Below are 15,767 nucleotides of genomic sequence, written 5' to 3'. Positions count from 1 at the left end.
ACAAATACATAAAATTGTAGATGTTGCTTTGCAGTTGGTTAATAAGAATGAAAAAAATGTAAAGTGTATAATGGAAAAAAGTCAAGATTCCTTTGAGTAGAGAAAGTGCAGAGGATAACATCTGTGCAGAGGGTAAAGTGCTGAGATCTTAGAAAATATGCACGCACGTGTGTGTGTGTGTGTGTGTGTGTGTGTGGTGCTTGTGGGGTGGGGGTGAGGAGGAGGTGCTTGCACATGAATGTGAGGGTAGACATGCTTACAGAGACCAGAACAATAATAGATGCTCTATTATTACCCACCTTATTTCCTTGAGACAAGGGCTCTCACTATGTTGGAGCCTCATCTTCTTGCCTAGGCTATCTGGCAGGCCCACTTTAACCTGGATGCAGGAGCAGTGGATCTAGATAGTTACTATAAGAAATTTGCAAGCAAATTAGGGAGACTTCCGATCTGGTTTCTTCTAGCTGCTTCTGGTAAACTACAAGAGGAAGAGGTAACTGTGTGAGGACCTGTTAGGTAAAAAGGAACTAGAACTTAACTGGGAAATTCTCATCTTCAGTTGGGGAAGAGTTATATAGAACATGCCATGGTGTGAGCCAAAGCCAAAATTTTTGTCAAATATATTGTGGTTTTGATTTGTGAGTAAGTCATCTGTAAGCAAAAATCATCTCAGCAGAAGCCATGTATAAAGATAGGGCTAACAGTTCAGAATCCTCAAAGAACTTTTTGGTCTAGGGACATGGATCTCTATAAAATATATAGAGGCTCTTGGTGTTTCTAAGAATTGTGTCAGCTCACACTAAAAAGGACAGAGATACTGTGATAGGAAAAAATTTAAGACCGACTACATTTTCAGACTGATAATACTGTGGTGTGTATCTTGAATTATCCTTCAAGTCAGAGAAAGGTGAAATGATAGTTTTTTTTGTTTTTGTTTTTGTTTTTTTTTGGTTTTTTGAGACAGGGTTTCTCTGTGTAGCCCTGGCTGTCCTGGAACTCACTTTGTAGACCAGGCTGTCCTGGAACTCAGAAATCCGCCTGCCTCTGCCTCCCGAGTGCTGGGATTAAAGGCGTGCACCACCATGCCCAGCAGAAATGATAGGTTTTAATGTCAAAGAATAACCTTGAAAAAAAAAATGGGAAAATGTCTTCATGGCTAGGTGACTAGGTAATATCTCTCGCTCTCTCTCTCTCTCTCTCTCCTCTTTTCTCTCTCCTCTCTCTCAAGATGTATGCGAGTATACTAAGGGAAAACATTTATTATACCCATATCACACTCACATATGCATGTTAGGATTTGTTTTGTTTGTTTGTTTTTGACACAGGGCCTCTATGTTGTCCTGGAACTTGCTATATAAACCAGACGGGCCTATGTGCTTCTTTCTCCTGAGTGCTGGGCTTAAAGGCATGTACCACCATTTCTGGCTATATCAAAAGGTTTTAAAGTTCAATTTCCAGCAACCACATGGTGGCTCACAACCATCTGTAATGGGATCTGATGCCCTCTTCTGGTGTGTCTGAAGAGAGCAATGGTGTACTCAGATATACAAAATAAATAAATCTAAAAAAAAGAAAAAAGATAAAACAAGAAACAAAAAAAAAGTTTTAAATCTAGGAGGAATATATATTTAGTATATATTTTTACTATGAATATATTTTCCAAGAAATAAACTAATGAAAATTTGGCATAAACAGAAATTATAGGTTATACTGGTTAAAATGGCTAGTAGTATGTTCCATTTTTATCAAATAAAACATTTGTCAGTAAAAATGTAAGAGACTTGAACAGCTTTCAAAGAATAGCATAGCCTAGTAAGTCACCAATAAAGTTGAAAATTCATTACTCATTAAAGAAATACAACTAAAACTAAGGACACCACTATGCATGTTTATTCTTGAGATCCATCAACTCATAAACGTAATTAGTAGTAAATATGTATGTTTACAAGGTGACTTAGGTATTTTTATAGGTTGTGAGCTCTGTAGAGAAACAGACCAGTAGGAAAGCAAGGAATAAAAGATAGAACAATAGAAGTAGAGACAAAGAAACATGCAGAGATTTAGCTTGATTTGGCTTGTGACATACATGAATACAGATGGAAAGCCAAAAAAAGGTCCTGGTAAAATGTATATGTACTAATAAACTTTGGGGGAGTGGTCAGGCTGGCTAGAAAAGAGCACTATGATGATTTGGTATTATGATCACACCTTCATATCTTGACCATCAAAGTCAGGTATATAAACAGGTGAAATGTCATATTTATCTTTCCATAGATATGGATATATATCCCATGGCACACTTTTAGAATGGTTATCCTTCTTAATCCTTCTTGTTAACTGTTACTTAACAAACTAATCAGGAGTACAGATTTAAGGTGGTTACTATTAGCTTTCATGAGTCTGAGCCTGATTTCATTACCTGAGTAGTGATTCTTATACTTACTGACCTAAGGTCTCTCTGATATTAAGTATAGTCATAATTGAATAAATCACATGAAGTCTAAACATTGTTGGTTGCTATGCCTCTTTTCATGTCCATATTGTCTTGGGGCTTTTCCATGTGTTCTCCAGATGATTGCTTTCTTTTGTGTGTGTGTGTGTCGCTATGTGTCTGTGTATAGATATGTGCACATGAGTGCAGGTGCCCATAGAGGCAAGGGATTCCCTTGCCTGGCAGTGGTGGTTCATGCCTTTATCAAGGGATACAGTTCCCCTGTATAGCATAGTTGGTAGTGAGTCACTCTTTAGAGATGCTGGGAACTGAACTCAGATCCTCTGGAAGAGCTGTATGTGCTCTTAACCTTCGATCCATTTCTCACAGTCTTCCAAATTATTTTTCTTTTTTCAAACTAAAACATTCTTCATAGAATACATTTTGATCCTGTTTTTTCCCTTCCCTCAACTCCTCCCAGATCTTCCCCACCAACCTACTCATCTTTGTTCTTCCTCTCATTCTTTTGAAAAAAAAAATCAATGCATACAAAAAATTAAGACTCAAAAATACCAAAACAAACAACAAAAGAAGTCCATATAAAAACTCCAAAACAAACCACTTGTGTTGGTCAGTTACTTCCTGCATGCAGTCTGCCCTGGGGTATCTTAGATAAACCTATTGACAGTTCATTGGAGAAAACTTTTTCCTTTGCCAGCAGCTATCATTTACAAATAGCTTCTTGGTTAAAGGTGGAACCCGGTGTCTACTTCCCCTCCTAGTACTGGACACCTTCTGGCATGAGCCCTTTCAGGTCTTCTTGTACACGAATTCATGTATGTGTTAGTCCTGCAGAGTCTGCAAGACACTATTTCCCTGGAGTCATCCATCACCTCTGACTCTTAAAATCTTCCTACCTCCTTTTGTGCGTTGACTCTTGAGCCTTGGCGGGAGGACCTTGATGAAGATATCCTACTTGGGAGTGAGCACCCCAAAGTATTATTGTCAGTTGTGGATATGTGTGTTAGTTCCTACCTGCACCAAGAAGCTAACCCGATAAGGGATGAGTGAGGCACTAATCTCACTCAGGACAATTTTTTAGAATGTGCAAACTACTTATATTGTCCAGGCTTTCCAAAATGCAAATAATGAATTTACTGACTGAACTCAGTGAATGTGGGATTTACTTTGAGAATCTCACACTTAAAATTTATAGAACAAGAATACATACTAAAAGACATGCCTGGGGTTATCATTTAAAATTACCACACTCCATCCTCTGGATCCCAGAAAGCGACATTTCTAAACCACTTAACCTCCCCCCTTTAGGTGTTACAATCAAGTTTGAGGTCTCAGACACCATCAATAACATGTATAGGTACCTGTATTGAGGCTTTAGGTATGACTTCTCGGTGTGTACAGCTTTCAAGCATCGCTCCTCTCTATTAACAAGTTTAATTTTGTGAATAAAGTTATTGGTTATTTGCCCTATAAATACCCAACAGACGAAGCTAGGCAGAAAAAGAAACTGCAATTTGGGGAAATGTATGGCATAGATTAGTTGTGAAATACAAGTAGATACACTGCAGGCTTGTTGATTAGAGTCTGTGAAGTAGTTCTTTGGTTTTGAACATGCAGAAGTCCCGCATCTCGCCTGCCTGACAATCCTGGGGCTATGAGGAGCTCTATGTAGTAGGTGCTTTTCTCAAGTCCCATAGTAGGTGCTTTTCTCAAGCCCACAAAGGCTCTTATATCGGAGGTCTTGAGACTAAAGACTCAGTGTTGTCAGTGGCTTCTAGCTCATCTTCATGCTAATGTTTTATCTCCTATTTCAAGAAACCATTAGTTACTGTGAGCACTCTGCCTACAAACACTCAGGGTTCGGGTACAAGCCAATGGATAAATGTACTTGCAGTGTAAGTGAACGCACCGTAGAAAGGAGAGAAACAGCCCCTCTGTCCTCTGACAGTCTGTGTGGTCTGTACATTCATGCATGTGCACATGCGCACACACAAAAACTGACAGAACTTTTTTTTTTAATGCAGAAGTAATGTATTGCACCAAGTCACCTGAGCACATAGCTTTCTATTTAATATTCTGAGGTAGAAACTTTTGAGTGTGTGAAAAGTGGGGCTGATTCTAGTCCCTTCTTTTGTCTAACTGTGTTGGTTTTTGTTTTATCTTGTTGCATTTTATTTTGTTATCTCTAAGAAGCCTGTTCTTTTCTAATGAGGGACAGACCAGGTTAACAGTTGCTAAAACTCCATAAAGTTTTCAAATCTAGAAACTTTGAAATCTCTAGGCAGATTATATTATTTATTGTCTGCTTATTTCTTATGGGGATACATTGGTTTATTCCTAGAGAATCTATGATTTTATATTTGGTAAAATGTAATTAAAAATTATTGACATGTCTACAGTATAGATGTCTTTAAATCTAGGAAATTATATTGGCAGGTATGGATAAGATGTAAAAATATTCTCCAGAAAAATACTATGTATGATTTTTAACACATAAATATAGTCAATAACATTAAAGTAATATTCGTTACAATTAGTAATCAAAATAAGAATGATTATCTGACCATAATGTTGTTTAGATACTTCTTGGTATTCTTTATTGCTGCCATACAACCTTCTGTTGTAGTTGGCATTACAGCCGTAGGTACCAGGGAGCCACCCTACCTAATTCCTGGCAAAGGGAGTTCTCTTAACATTGGGAAAGAACAGACAGTTCTAGACTTCAAGGTAAAATTCTGAATATAGCTTACAACCAAATACTAATGATTACATATTTTCTCTCATACATGAAACTGGCTTTAAATGTTTATATATGTGTATGCATGTGGGAGTATGTGTAGGTAGTCATGGAAACTAAAAGGAGGTTCATGAAAAGAAAAAAAAAAGCAAACAAAAAGACAGGCTTTGCAAGAACACAGTCAGAAGCTAATAGAACATTTGATGTGGACATGGAAGGAAGAAAGCTGGGAAATCATCCAAAACTAAGGATATATGGAAATGCCATCAGAGAACCTGTTTGTATGTTGGCTAAAAATAAACAGGACGTAGATGATTAGGCATACTCATAGTTTATGTAATAGTATAACTCGTTCCATTTAAAGATAAGATATCAGGATTATTTTAAGATTTTATTTGAGGAATGCCAGGGCCAGGAAGTGGAAGTGGCTGGATTAGGGAGCAGGGTGGGGGGAGGGTAAAGGGGACTTTCAGAGAGGAAACTAGGAAAGGGGATAGCATTTGAAATGTAAATGAAGAAAATATTTAATAAAAAAGAAAAGTTCCTAAAAATAGAAAAAAAGATTTTATTTAATAAGTATTGGAACCAATAAATCAGGAAACTTATTGTAACAGTAGATTTGAGGCGATATTATGTTTCATTGACCAAAGTACAGCCAGCTAGCTGAGAATATGGCTAGGAGTTGGGGAGAGGCCCAAGTTTTTGTAGTCTGTTTACAGTCTCTTCATTCATATTAGGGGTGAGGACAGGGATAGTTACTCTTTTCCTAAAAATTCTATATATTCACAGCACAAGTTATAAATTATTACACTATAATATAAGGAACATGGCCTGGTCAGTATTTTTACCTAAATTTTATTTGCTGGAATCTCATTTTTGTGTTCTATCCCCTTTAAAATGTTTTTACATTTTAAAAATGCATTTTAAATTTAATGTATTTTAAATTAAAATTTAATTTTATTTTACCTTTCCTCTATCCTTCCTCCAGCAAGACCACTCTCTACTTGATGGCCTCACTGTTTTTCAATATTATATTTCACATACATTCAAAAATGGAAGGTTCCCCCTTGCCTATGCTATTCTAGTTCTTTTATGTTTCTTTGTCTTCCCTTGTTTCTATGTAAATATAACCTTTAAGCTTGTTTATCACTTACAGTGTTGTTCTGAAGAATTATGTTTGCACTTCAAGGAGCTACTTACCTAAATAGTAAAAAGCCATAAGAAAACTATGGAAGACTAAGAAACGATTTGAGAATAATTTTTCCATTACTCATCAGTTTTAACATGTAATCTACAAGCCAAGTCATAAAAACAAAAACAGTTCTAGTAGACATAAAATTTAAAAATTGGAATAAATCTTAAAATTAAGATTGCATTCACTAAAATTCCTTAATAAACCTTTAAGGCAAGTTGGTAAAGTAGTGTTTCTAAGGCTCATCACTGATACTTCAGGGCTTAGCTGGTTGTAGCCGGGTGGGTTAGCAGCATCAGGGCTTAGCTGGGTGTAGCTGGGTGGGTTAGCAACATCATTCAGAAGCACAAACAGGAGTTTAGAAGAAAATAGACTCAAATTCCTATTTTAATGTTTTCATTTTCTCTCTAAAATATAAGATAATTGGATTTACAGACTTTGTTTATATGATTAATGGGCACTTCATTTTTAATTAAAAATACTTAAGTAAAATATTTTTGGATAACATCTAAATAATTATAGGTATGTTCATCCTTTGGTTAAAAAATTAGAAAAATTTCAGGCCGGGTGTGGTGGCGCACGCCTTTAATCCCAGCACTTGGGAGGCAGAGGCAGGTGGATTTCTGAGTTCGAGGTCAGCCTAGTCTACAAAGTGAGTTCCAGGACAGCCAGGGCTACACAGAGAAACCCTGTCTGGAAAAACAAAAAACAAACAAACAAACAAACAAAAATTAGAAAAATTTCAAAGTTAATTTGATTTTATATAGATTTAAATTCATGTTGGAAAAATCAGGCACATAGACAAATTACATTTCAACAGAAGTATCTCAGCTACTCTCCTGTACCTTGAGGGAAGAGAGAATAAATAGTCTGTAGGAGACATAATGAGTTACAATGATATAGGAAACAGGGGAATTGGAGTGTCTGAGGTGTCCAATTAAATGAAGAAAAGGAGGTGACAACTAGTATTTAAGTAATAGCAGTCTACTACTGAGAAACCAGCTCTTCCTCACCTGGGAGTCATATCTACTTTACCCCATAAAGAATATCTTCTTTAGATAATAAGTAATCGTGGTAAAGGAATTCCTAGCTACATCACTTCTATATTCCAAGGAATTCACGAGTTGAAGAAATTTAATTTATTACATGCATACCATTACTTCTGTGAGAAAATATGCCTTAGGAATTGCAGTTCAATCTAGATGGTATCAAATTTTACTAAGAATTAAAAATGATTTTCTAGAGGCAGTTGCACATTTTGGTCATGTGTTCTGTAAAACACAGTGGACTGATATCCTAGTTGTATTTTTTGTGGGGGGAGGGCAGCACTGGGAATTGAACCCAAGGTTTTTTGCTCATTCTAAACAAATACTCTGCCATAGAGCTACACCTTGAACCTGTTGTATTTCTTACTAGGGCACTGTTGTGCCATGCTCTAAGAAGCTATCCTCAGTCGTTCTTCTGGCAGATAGCAAAGAAAGTTGTCTGCTTCAGTTCCATTCACCTGGGACTTCTCATATTCCAAGAGTTAAAATGGCTATCTTTCATGTCACCTAAGAGCAATGCCCCCAAGACAACATGAAGAAAGATACAAACCACAAATATCATTTACACTGCTTTGTGAAGCACAAAGTAAATCACTCGTCTGTCCCAGAGTCAAGAGGACGGAGAAACATCTTTTAAAGAAGAGTTTTAGACTTTTAAAATTTAACTAGGTGTAGTTGTGTACATAGGCACACGAATGCAGGTGCCAATGGAAGCCAGTGGGGTCAGATACACAAACCCTGGAGTTACAGATACGCATAAATATACGCTTAGATGGGGGCTGCAACCCAAAATCTGATCCTCTGGAAGAGTAGAAAGTACTCTTAACTGCAGCCATCTCTCTAGCCTTGTTGATACAGAAATCTTTTCATAAGAGGTTATACTTTTAAGAATGGAAGGAATTTGTGCCCATTTCTATTAAGCAACCTTCCAAATGAGGTCTGCTTTGGAAAACATAGGTGGACCTCATTTCAGAAATCAAAGAGAAGAAACTGTATGGCTACCTTAAAGAGTCATGCTGAGACTAAATTATATTAAAAGAGTATACAACCCAGTCCTTGCCACATAAGAATTCTTCTGGTGGAATGAGGATGATAGTCAACAAATTAGAGTACTGTTGGGGAATCAGTGATGATCTCTGTGGGAAGTGAAATATGAGTACTATTTTACAATGATTACTATGGAGCCTCTGAAAGTGTCAGTTTGCAATAGGGAGAGACTAGGAAAACAAGGAACTATCAGAATAAACTAGAAGTAATGAAGACTTGGATCACAGGAAAAAAGACTTTTTGTAGAATGAATTTTGTAGAATGAATGACTTGTCTTAACTGATTTGGTAAAATAAAGGAAAAGTTTTAGAAGAGGAGAAATAGAAAAAACTTACTTGCAATTATGGTGCCATTGAATTCCTTTCATAAAATTCCTCACATAAATGCTAATAATAATAGCATACTAACATCAAGAATTAGGACATGGTAGAACATGAACCAAATCTGACTCTATTTCATGCCTGTTGTTTACAGTTGTATAAGCTCTGCTGTGCTGTGAATAGAAAATGTTCTTCAGACCACAAATTCATATCATATTTTTAACCTAGGGTGGTCCTTAGTTTTGTGTTTGCCCTGGACTCATTCTTTGTGTTATGTATTAGTTCTTTCAAGCCAGTGAGGAGTGGCATTCTGTCATGTTTGCCTAATATAATGTTAATTGTTCTCCTCATATTTCTGTGTTGATTTATTTTCTCTATTTCTTCCCAATATTTCTTATTTTGGAGACATTTGCAGGCCAAACATGTTTGCATTCTCCCTTTCACAACAGAGCAGCACAGCCCTGATTACTATGAATGAGCCTTACAAAGTGTGACCTTCCAGTGCGCTAAAGCTGGTAGGAAACAACATCCATACAGGTCTAGAAAACTTCTTTCAGGAAGGACTTGTACTGGGGAAACAGGCCTTCATGTAGATCAGTGCAGTATTTAGATGTTTACAATAATGTACTTGATATGTCCTCCTTCCCTTCCTTCTCCTCCCTTCTAGAAAGCAACATTACCTACCTCGTGCCATGCAGTGCTTAGACAGTGGAGATACTACACTGAAGAAGATGTAAGGGTTCCCACCGCCATGGGGCTAACACTCAGCTGGGAAAAAGACAAAATTTAAATGTTAATGGATACAGTTTTTTGGAAGAATACAATGAAAATGAGGAGATAGAGGTTTCTGGAGCAAAGAAAAAGACCTAAAAGCTGACCCTGATGGAAAGAGATTAACTTCCAGAACAATTGTAATAAGCAACCATAAAAAAATCAAATTTTTAAAAATTAAAAGTAAAATTGTTGGGATTAATCTGTCTTTTTAAGGATTAGAATATAAGGCCAAAAGAATTTCCTAGAACACACAAAGCATAAATTTCTAACACCTGAGAAAAAAGGCATATATTCTGAAAAAGTTCATTAGCTATTCAGTATTATCAACTAAAATATGTAAATAACCCATACCTAAACAGAGTCTCATGAAATTTACGAAAAAAATATAAGCTCTTAAGGCTTCTAAAGGAACATAAGGCCCACAATGGGTAAGGATGGCGCTGCCGCTGAGACTGATTCTTTTAGGTGCAACAGGACAATAGAAGTTCTGAGGGAACAGTTACCCCAAATTTAGGAGTGAAACTAAATTATGATGATTATGATATGAATTCTAGAGGAAGTACAATCACATCAAGAAATTATTAAAACTAAAACTATTTACCATATAAGAACCATTTAAATATATATTTTAAAAACCAAGGTATGTCCCCAAAAGGAGACTGTAAATTTTCTAAGATCATGTAACTCTTTACATAGAAATATGAAAGTTTTATGCCAAAGACCAGCTTTGACACCACAGGGTAAACTGAGGCAGGCAGAGAGATGTGATGTTGGTAATTAAGGTGGTGATAAGAGCAACGATATAACCCATCTCCCCCCTTGCCCCAAGTGCTGACAGTGGTGGGCGATGTACAGGGTCGGCACGACTGACAGAACAAAATTATCTAGGGCTGGCAACAGTGCTCAGGGGGAAACTCTGATCTCTCGTAACTCTCTCTTAAAGGTGGATGGCGAGCGAGAAAGAAAAAGATCTCTTCATGCAGACACACACACACAGCCTGCGGCCAGGCCTGACCACCTGTTTCATCAATTTCACAAATGCATGTGCATATTTATATATACACATATACCTACATATGTATGTACACACATACAGATAGACTTATCTACATTGAATGGAAGGCACAGCACGCCAACAGCCACACTTTATTTTTTTCTCTCAGCCTTTTTATACTTTCTTAGACAAAAGTTCTTTATAAAATTACCTCACTGATAAAATGTCCACAAAAGGGAGTTACAGAGGCTGTTGATAGTTCAAAACAGTATTTCACTCTATAAGCTCATAAGTTCAAAGCAACAGTTTCATATGGCCTTGTTTTATCATAATGTACACTTGTATCTGCATCCTTTCTCTTCTTAATACAATTTATGAAAGCTCATTGTATTCCTTACTATACAGCCTTTATTCTGACGATGGAGCACATGCTACTCTTGATTCTAACACTTTCTTCCTAAAAATTATTTGAATCAAATCATGAATTCTATTAAGTCCTTAATGTATCTAAACAGCATTAATTCATCAAATTTCATCTTCATGTTGATCTGCAAGAAATTTACCCAATAGGATAGGCTATATCACCTGGAAAATATTCACACTAGACTATAGGCATTGAGGGTCTCCTGGTGTCCACTTATACCAAGCCAAATCAATGAGGAGTATGGAAATGACAAACAGGAGAAAGCATATCAGCAAAAAACCAATCCTGGGACGTCTCTGGGGCTTCACCAGAGTGCACCCATTGCAACCCAGCAAGACTATGGACTATCTCAAGGGAGCTCACTTGCCCACTGCAGCTCTCCCTGCATGGAATCTGTCAGTTTTATGTAGTATGTAAAATATCTTCCTAAATAGCAGATATTTTATTTAAATTGAAGGTAATCTCAGTAAAACTTAGCAAGATACTTTTGAAACTCAGTTACTTATTCATATGTATAATGACAAATTTATGAATAGCTTAGTGTACATTTAAAAAGGAAGAGTGTGAATGAGTACTGTGACTTACAGTATTATGTCCTCAGTAATGGCTCCAGTATAGACAAAGAGAACTAGAAGAATAGAACAATTCCATATAGATTCAAATATTTTAATCTTACAGTATGTTGGGTAATAAAGAATAAAAATAGAGTAATCTAGATAAAATGCAATGAAATGATTTCAAGAGGCATGAAAGGAAATAGGAAGGGACTACAGAGGACAGAGATCAAAAAGCAATGACTACATGGTGTGACTATTGCTTATTTGTGTTCCTGCTGAGTTGGCACTATATTAATAAAAGCTGCAAACATATTATTGTACACTTTTTTGTGTCATGATTTTTGGTCATCATTTTACATTGCCATCAGAAATATTCTGACTACCTGAGTTAACAGTCTTATATATGCTCTGACACAAGATAACTAGCCAGTCAAACGGGACAGTCAGATCGGCATGGCGCATATTGCCCACTTGAGGCTTAATTTCTTTTTCTAGCTTCTTTGTATTTTCTTACTTCTTATGAATTTTCTTTGATTATAGATTATAATTAATTATATTAATTATATAATAATTTCCAAATACCACACTATTGCTATCTCAAATTTGTCTTGTGATTAAAAGCCATTTTGTATGATTTCAGTCAGGCCTTTTAGTTCATTCATTCGTTCTCTCTCTCTCTCTTTCATGTGGCTGCGTTTTGTCCGCATGTGTGGGTACTGTATGCATTCAGTGCCTGCAGAGGTCAGAAGAGGGTATCTGACCATAAAACTCAGGTCATGTGTGCTTGGGAACCATCAGGTCAGTGCTAGGAAAGAAACCAGAGCTTGATCCTCTGCAAGAGCAATTAAATGCTCTTAACCTCAGAGCCATCTCTCCAACACTCGTCAGGCCTTGAAAGTAACTGAGATTTGTTTTGTGGGTCAGTGTAAAAGCACTGTTCATATAAATATTCGATGTGCACTTGAAAGTGGGGTGAACTTTTAAATAGGCGCTTTAATTAGCTTCACTTAGTTAATAGTACTGACCAAGACATTTATATCCTTACACATATTTTACTTTTCAGATCTCCCAACAATAAGTACAAATTTGTATATTATCTCTCTTTCTTTTTAATTCTTACAGGGTATTTTGATGTTTCTGATATATTTTGAAGCTGACTGTTTTTGTACAAGTATTTTCTTTTGGTTGGATATATGAGAATATCTGTGCTGTCTCTCTATTTTTGAAGTATATAATGTGTTGGGTTCACAGATAGACGGGGATTTGTCAAAGGGGAGTTGGATTGAATGAAATGCAATTGAATCTTGACCCTTACTTGTACTTGATAATATCTTTACATGAAATGCTAACTTTTGAGTGGATACAAGGAGTGAGTTAAAATTTTGGGAGAGAGAATGCATTTTGTAAGTGATCAAGACATAACTTTTCCTTGAGAGCCACTGTGGAATTCCATTGAATTAATTTCCCCAAACTCACATATATAAATTTCACCCTCCATGTGATATTTAAAATTAGGGCCACTAGTGACCTGATTGACTCAATTCCAGAGAGCTATCACTATATGTCTGCTATGTGAGCAGACATCTATGAAGAATAAAGTAGGCCATCAACAGACAGACTCAGTCAACACTGTCATTTAAGACTTTCCTGCCTCTGGAACTTTCTATTATTTACAAGCCATCTAGCTTACATTACTTAAAGACTAAGGTCACACATTATGAAAATCTGTAGCCACATAACAAGCCAAGTATGGTGGCTCATGATGGGAGAAGAGAAAAGAGAGGTTTTTGTCTTGCTGGTCAACATCAGGTTGAATAACACTGTCTTACAAGTAAACAAGTGGAAAGCAATGGGGGAAGACAACTTGACATCAACCTCTGGCCTCATCCCATGTATACATGGTAAGTACACCTACACTCACAAATGCACCCAGACATGAACATGCACCACCCTGTGCACCACACAGAAATAACAGACAGAAAAATGTAAAACAATAAGTTAACAGAGGAACTTCATTAATCCTAAAGAAAGGCAGGGATCCGTGAAATATAAAACAAACATATATAAAATCAAAAAGACCAATCGTTGAGTCTTTGAAAAAGTACATTTTCACACCCCTAAGACTCTTCAAATTAATCCAAGGTAGAGTTAACCTTTATTATTAACGCAATTTACCTGGGAAAATATAGTGATTTTCAATAGACTCTGAAAAAAAATCCACAATGAAACACATTTTGGCAAACTGGGAATATATCCTGGTAAACAAATAACCAAAAAACTCCAACAACTAAACCATCTTTAAAGTTTTATTTGTATATGTGGAGGTATATGTATGTGTGCATGTGGTGTGCAATATACATGTATAGGTGGAAAAGAGGTTGATGTCTTATTTTCATTCAAATAGTTTTACGTCACTTTCTCGCCTCCCTTTGCTTCAGCCCTTCTCAACTACCTTCCCTAGAACCTCATATATATAACCTGCTGCTGAGTTCATTTTCGTGTATGCATGAGGTTTCATGGCTGACTATCCTGCAGATTCCTATGATGTGTTGATCTTTACATTGGCTGTAGTTACGATTTTCTGTGATGGTCTCCATTTGTTGTTAAGAGAGCTTTCTTTGACAAAGGGTGGTAGCAACAGTTATCCAGGAGAGGTGGCCTCGCACAAAAAGAGCATTGTTAAGACAGGTCTGGAAGTAGACTGTAAGCTTTCAGACCACTGTAGTAAGAAGCCCTGCCTACTTTATCGTTTCAGTTAGGGCCTCTTACTGAAACTAGAGTTTATCAATAGGCTAGAGTAGCCATAGAGCCCCCAGGATCATCCTGTCACCACTTTGAGCACTGGGGTTACTGATAGCTGCTAGCACACCTTGAGTTTACATGTGTACTGGGTATAATCAGATTCTTATCCTTCCTTGGGAAAGATTTTCTTTAGCTACTGAACTCTCTCTCCAGCCCCACATACAACATTTGAAATTGTTATGTCATTCCTGTTATAACCAGTTGCAAAACAAGAGTATCTCCTTTGGTCCCTTTGCTATTTATTAATGAGACTGAGCACATTTAGCATGGATAACATTTCCAAGTAACAAAGGGTTTAGAATGAATTGAAACATCCAAACCAGAATTACATATGGACAATACATCTGGATTCTCATCTACTGAAGACTAAAAGAAACTATAAAGACACTGGTAGACTAAGGAAGTTGGCATAGTTGTACAGATATGCTGAATATATAACAGGTAATTTCATTTTAAAATACCTTCAATAGGGATGGAGAAATTGCTTAGCAGTGAAGCGTGCTTGTTTTTGCAGAGGACCTGAGTTCAGTTCCCAGCACAGACACCGCAGCTTGCAGCCTACATAACACCAGTTCTGAGTATCACCCTCTTCTGGGCTTCCTAGGCAACATACACTCACATTCAAGCAAGACACTCATACGCAATTTAAAAAGTCTAAAAAAAAAAAAAAGTTAAATCTTTTATAAAGCAATAAAAATGTTAACCGAAAACTTCTAACAAAACTGTGTGAAGCTTTTAAAATATAATTTAAAAGTATATGTATATGTGTATGTGTGCAACGTGTATGCAAGGTATTCAAGGAAGCTAAAAGAGGGTGTTAGATCCTTTGGAGCTGGAATTAGATGTGACTGTGATCTGCTTGATGTGGGTGCTGGGAACTTAGCCCGGTCCTCAAGAAAAGCAGCAAGTGCTCTTAACTGCTGAGCCACCTCTCCAGTCCCAAATGTGTAAAGCTTTTGTAGAAGGAATTGAATATGGACAAAGTAGAAGAGACAAGCAGTTTTATGGACTCTTTTCTTTTTACTGTGTTTCACTGTGATGGCACAAAGACTTATTTTCATGAATAAGTTCAGTTTGAAAGACCCAGAAGGCTTTTCTAGCCACAGCACTAGATGTACAGTCCATACATCTCATTCTATATCAAGATGACTTACTAAGCTAGGCTCTTATTCTCCTATATACTGTATTATAATTTCACCTGTCCTTTTTTTTTTAAGTCTTAAAGCAAAAAGTGAAAGTTTGACATTTTTTTCTTGCAGACTTTACCTTCAAAAGAAGCATTTTTAAGTAGCACACAGACGCCTTACACGGGATCACCGTTCAGTTGGGACAACTGGGAACAGAGTTCCAGGTCTCACCTGTTAAGAGAACAGGTTTCCAAACTCGATTCCTCCTTCCATCCTGTTTTGTCATTGCCATCAG

General features: G+C 36.8%; 1 protein-coding gene and 1 long non-coding RNA gene across 34 annotated transcripts in view; one reads left to right on the top strand and one right to left on the bottom strand.

Annotated features, from left to right (window-relative positions):
• Window positions 1-15,605, bottom strand: part of Gm46093 — a 59,849-nt gene extending 44,244 nt beyond the window's left edge. Inside the window, exons 1-2 of one of the 2 annotated variants that reach the window (XR_001778948.2) lie at window positions 9,479-15,605; window positions 1-478 (exon numbers count right to left, since the gene is read on the bottom strand). The exon at window positions 1-478 is cut by the window's left edge and continues 29,821 nt beyond it. This is a non-coding gene — a long non-coding RNA (predicted gene, 46093). The other variant, XR_003947842.1, reaches the window with a different exon arrangement.
• The window catches only part of Kansl1l (KAT8 regulatory NSL complex subunit 1-like), a 98,354-nt gene that overhangs the window by 63,779 nt on the left and 18,808 nt on the right, over window positions 1-15,767 (top strand). For all 32 annotated transcript variants that reach the window (XR_001785576.1, XR_003946490.1, XR_003946488.1 and 29 more), the window contains one exon: window positions 15,605-15,767. Coding sequence is in view for 29 of the 32 variants with exons in the window: in NM_001122738.1 (NP_001116210.1) it covers window positions 15,605-15,767 (163 nt within the window). In the remaining 3 variants the exon portion in view is untranslated. The remainder of the gene's footprint in view (window positions 1-15,604) is intronic.

Source organism: Mus musculus, chromosome 1, assembly GCF_000001635.26.
Source record: "Mus musculus strain C57BL/6J chromosome 1, GRCm38.p6 C57BL/6J".
Lineage (NCBI taxonomy): Eukaryota > Metazoa > Chordata > Mammalia > Rodentia > Muridae > Mus > Mus musculus.
This window is presented reverse-complemented; position numbering and strand designations above follow the sequence as displayed.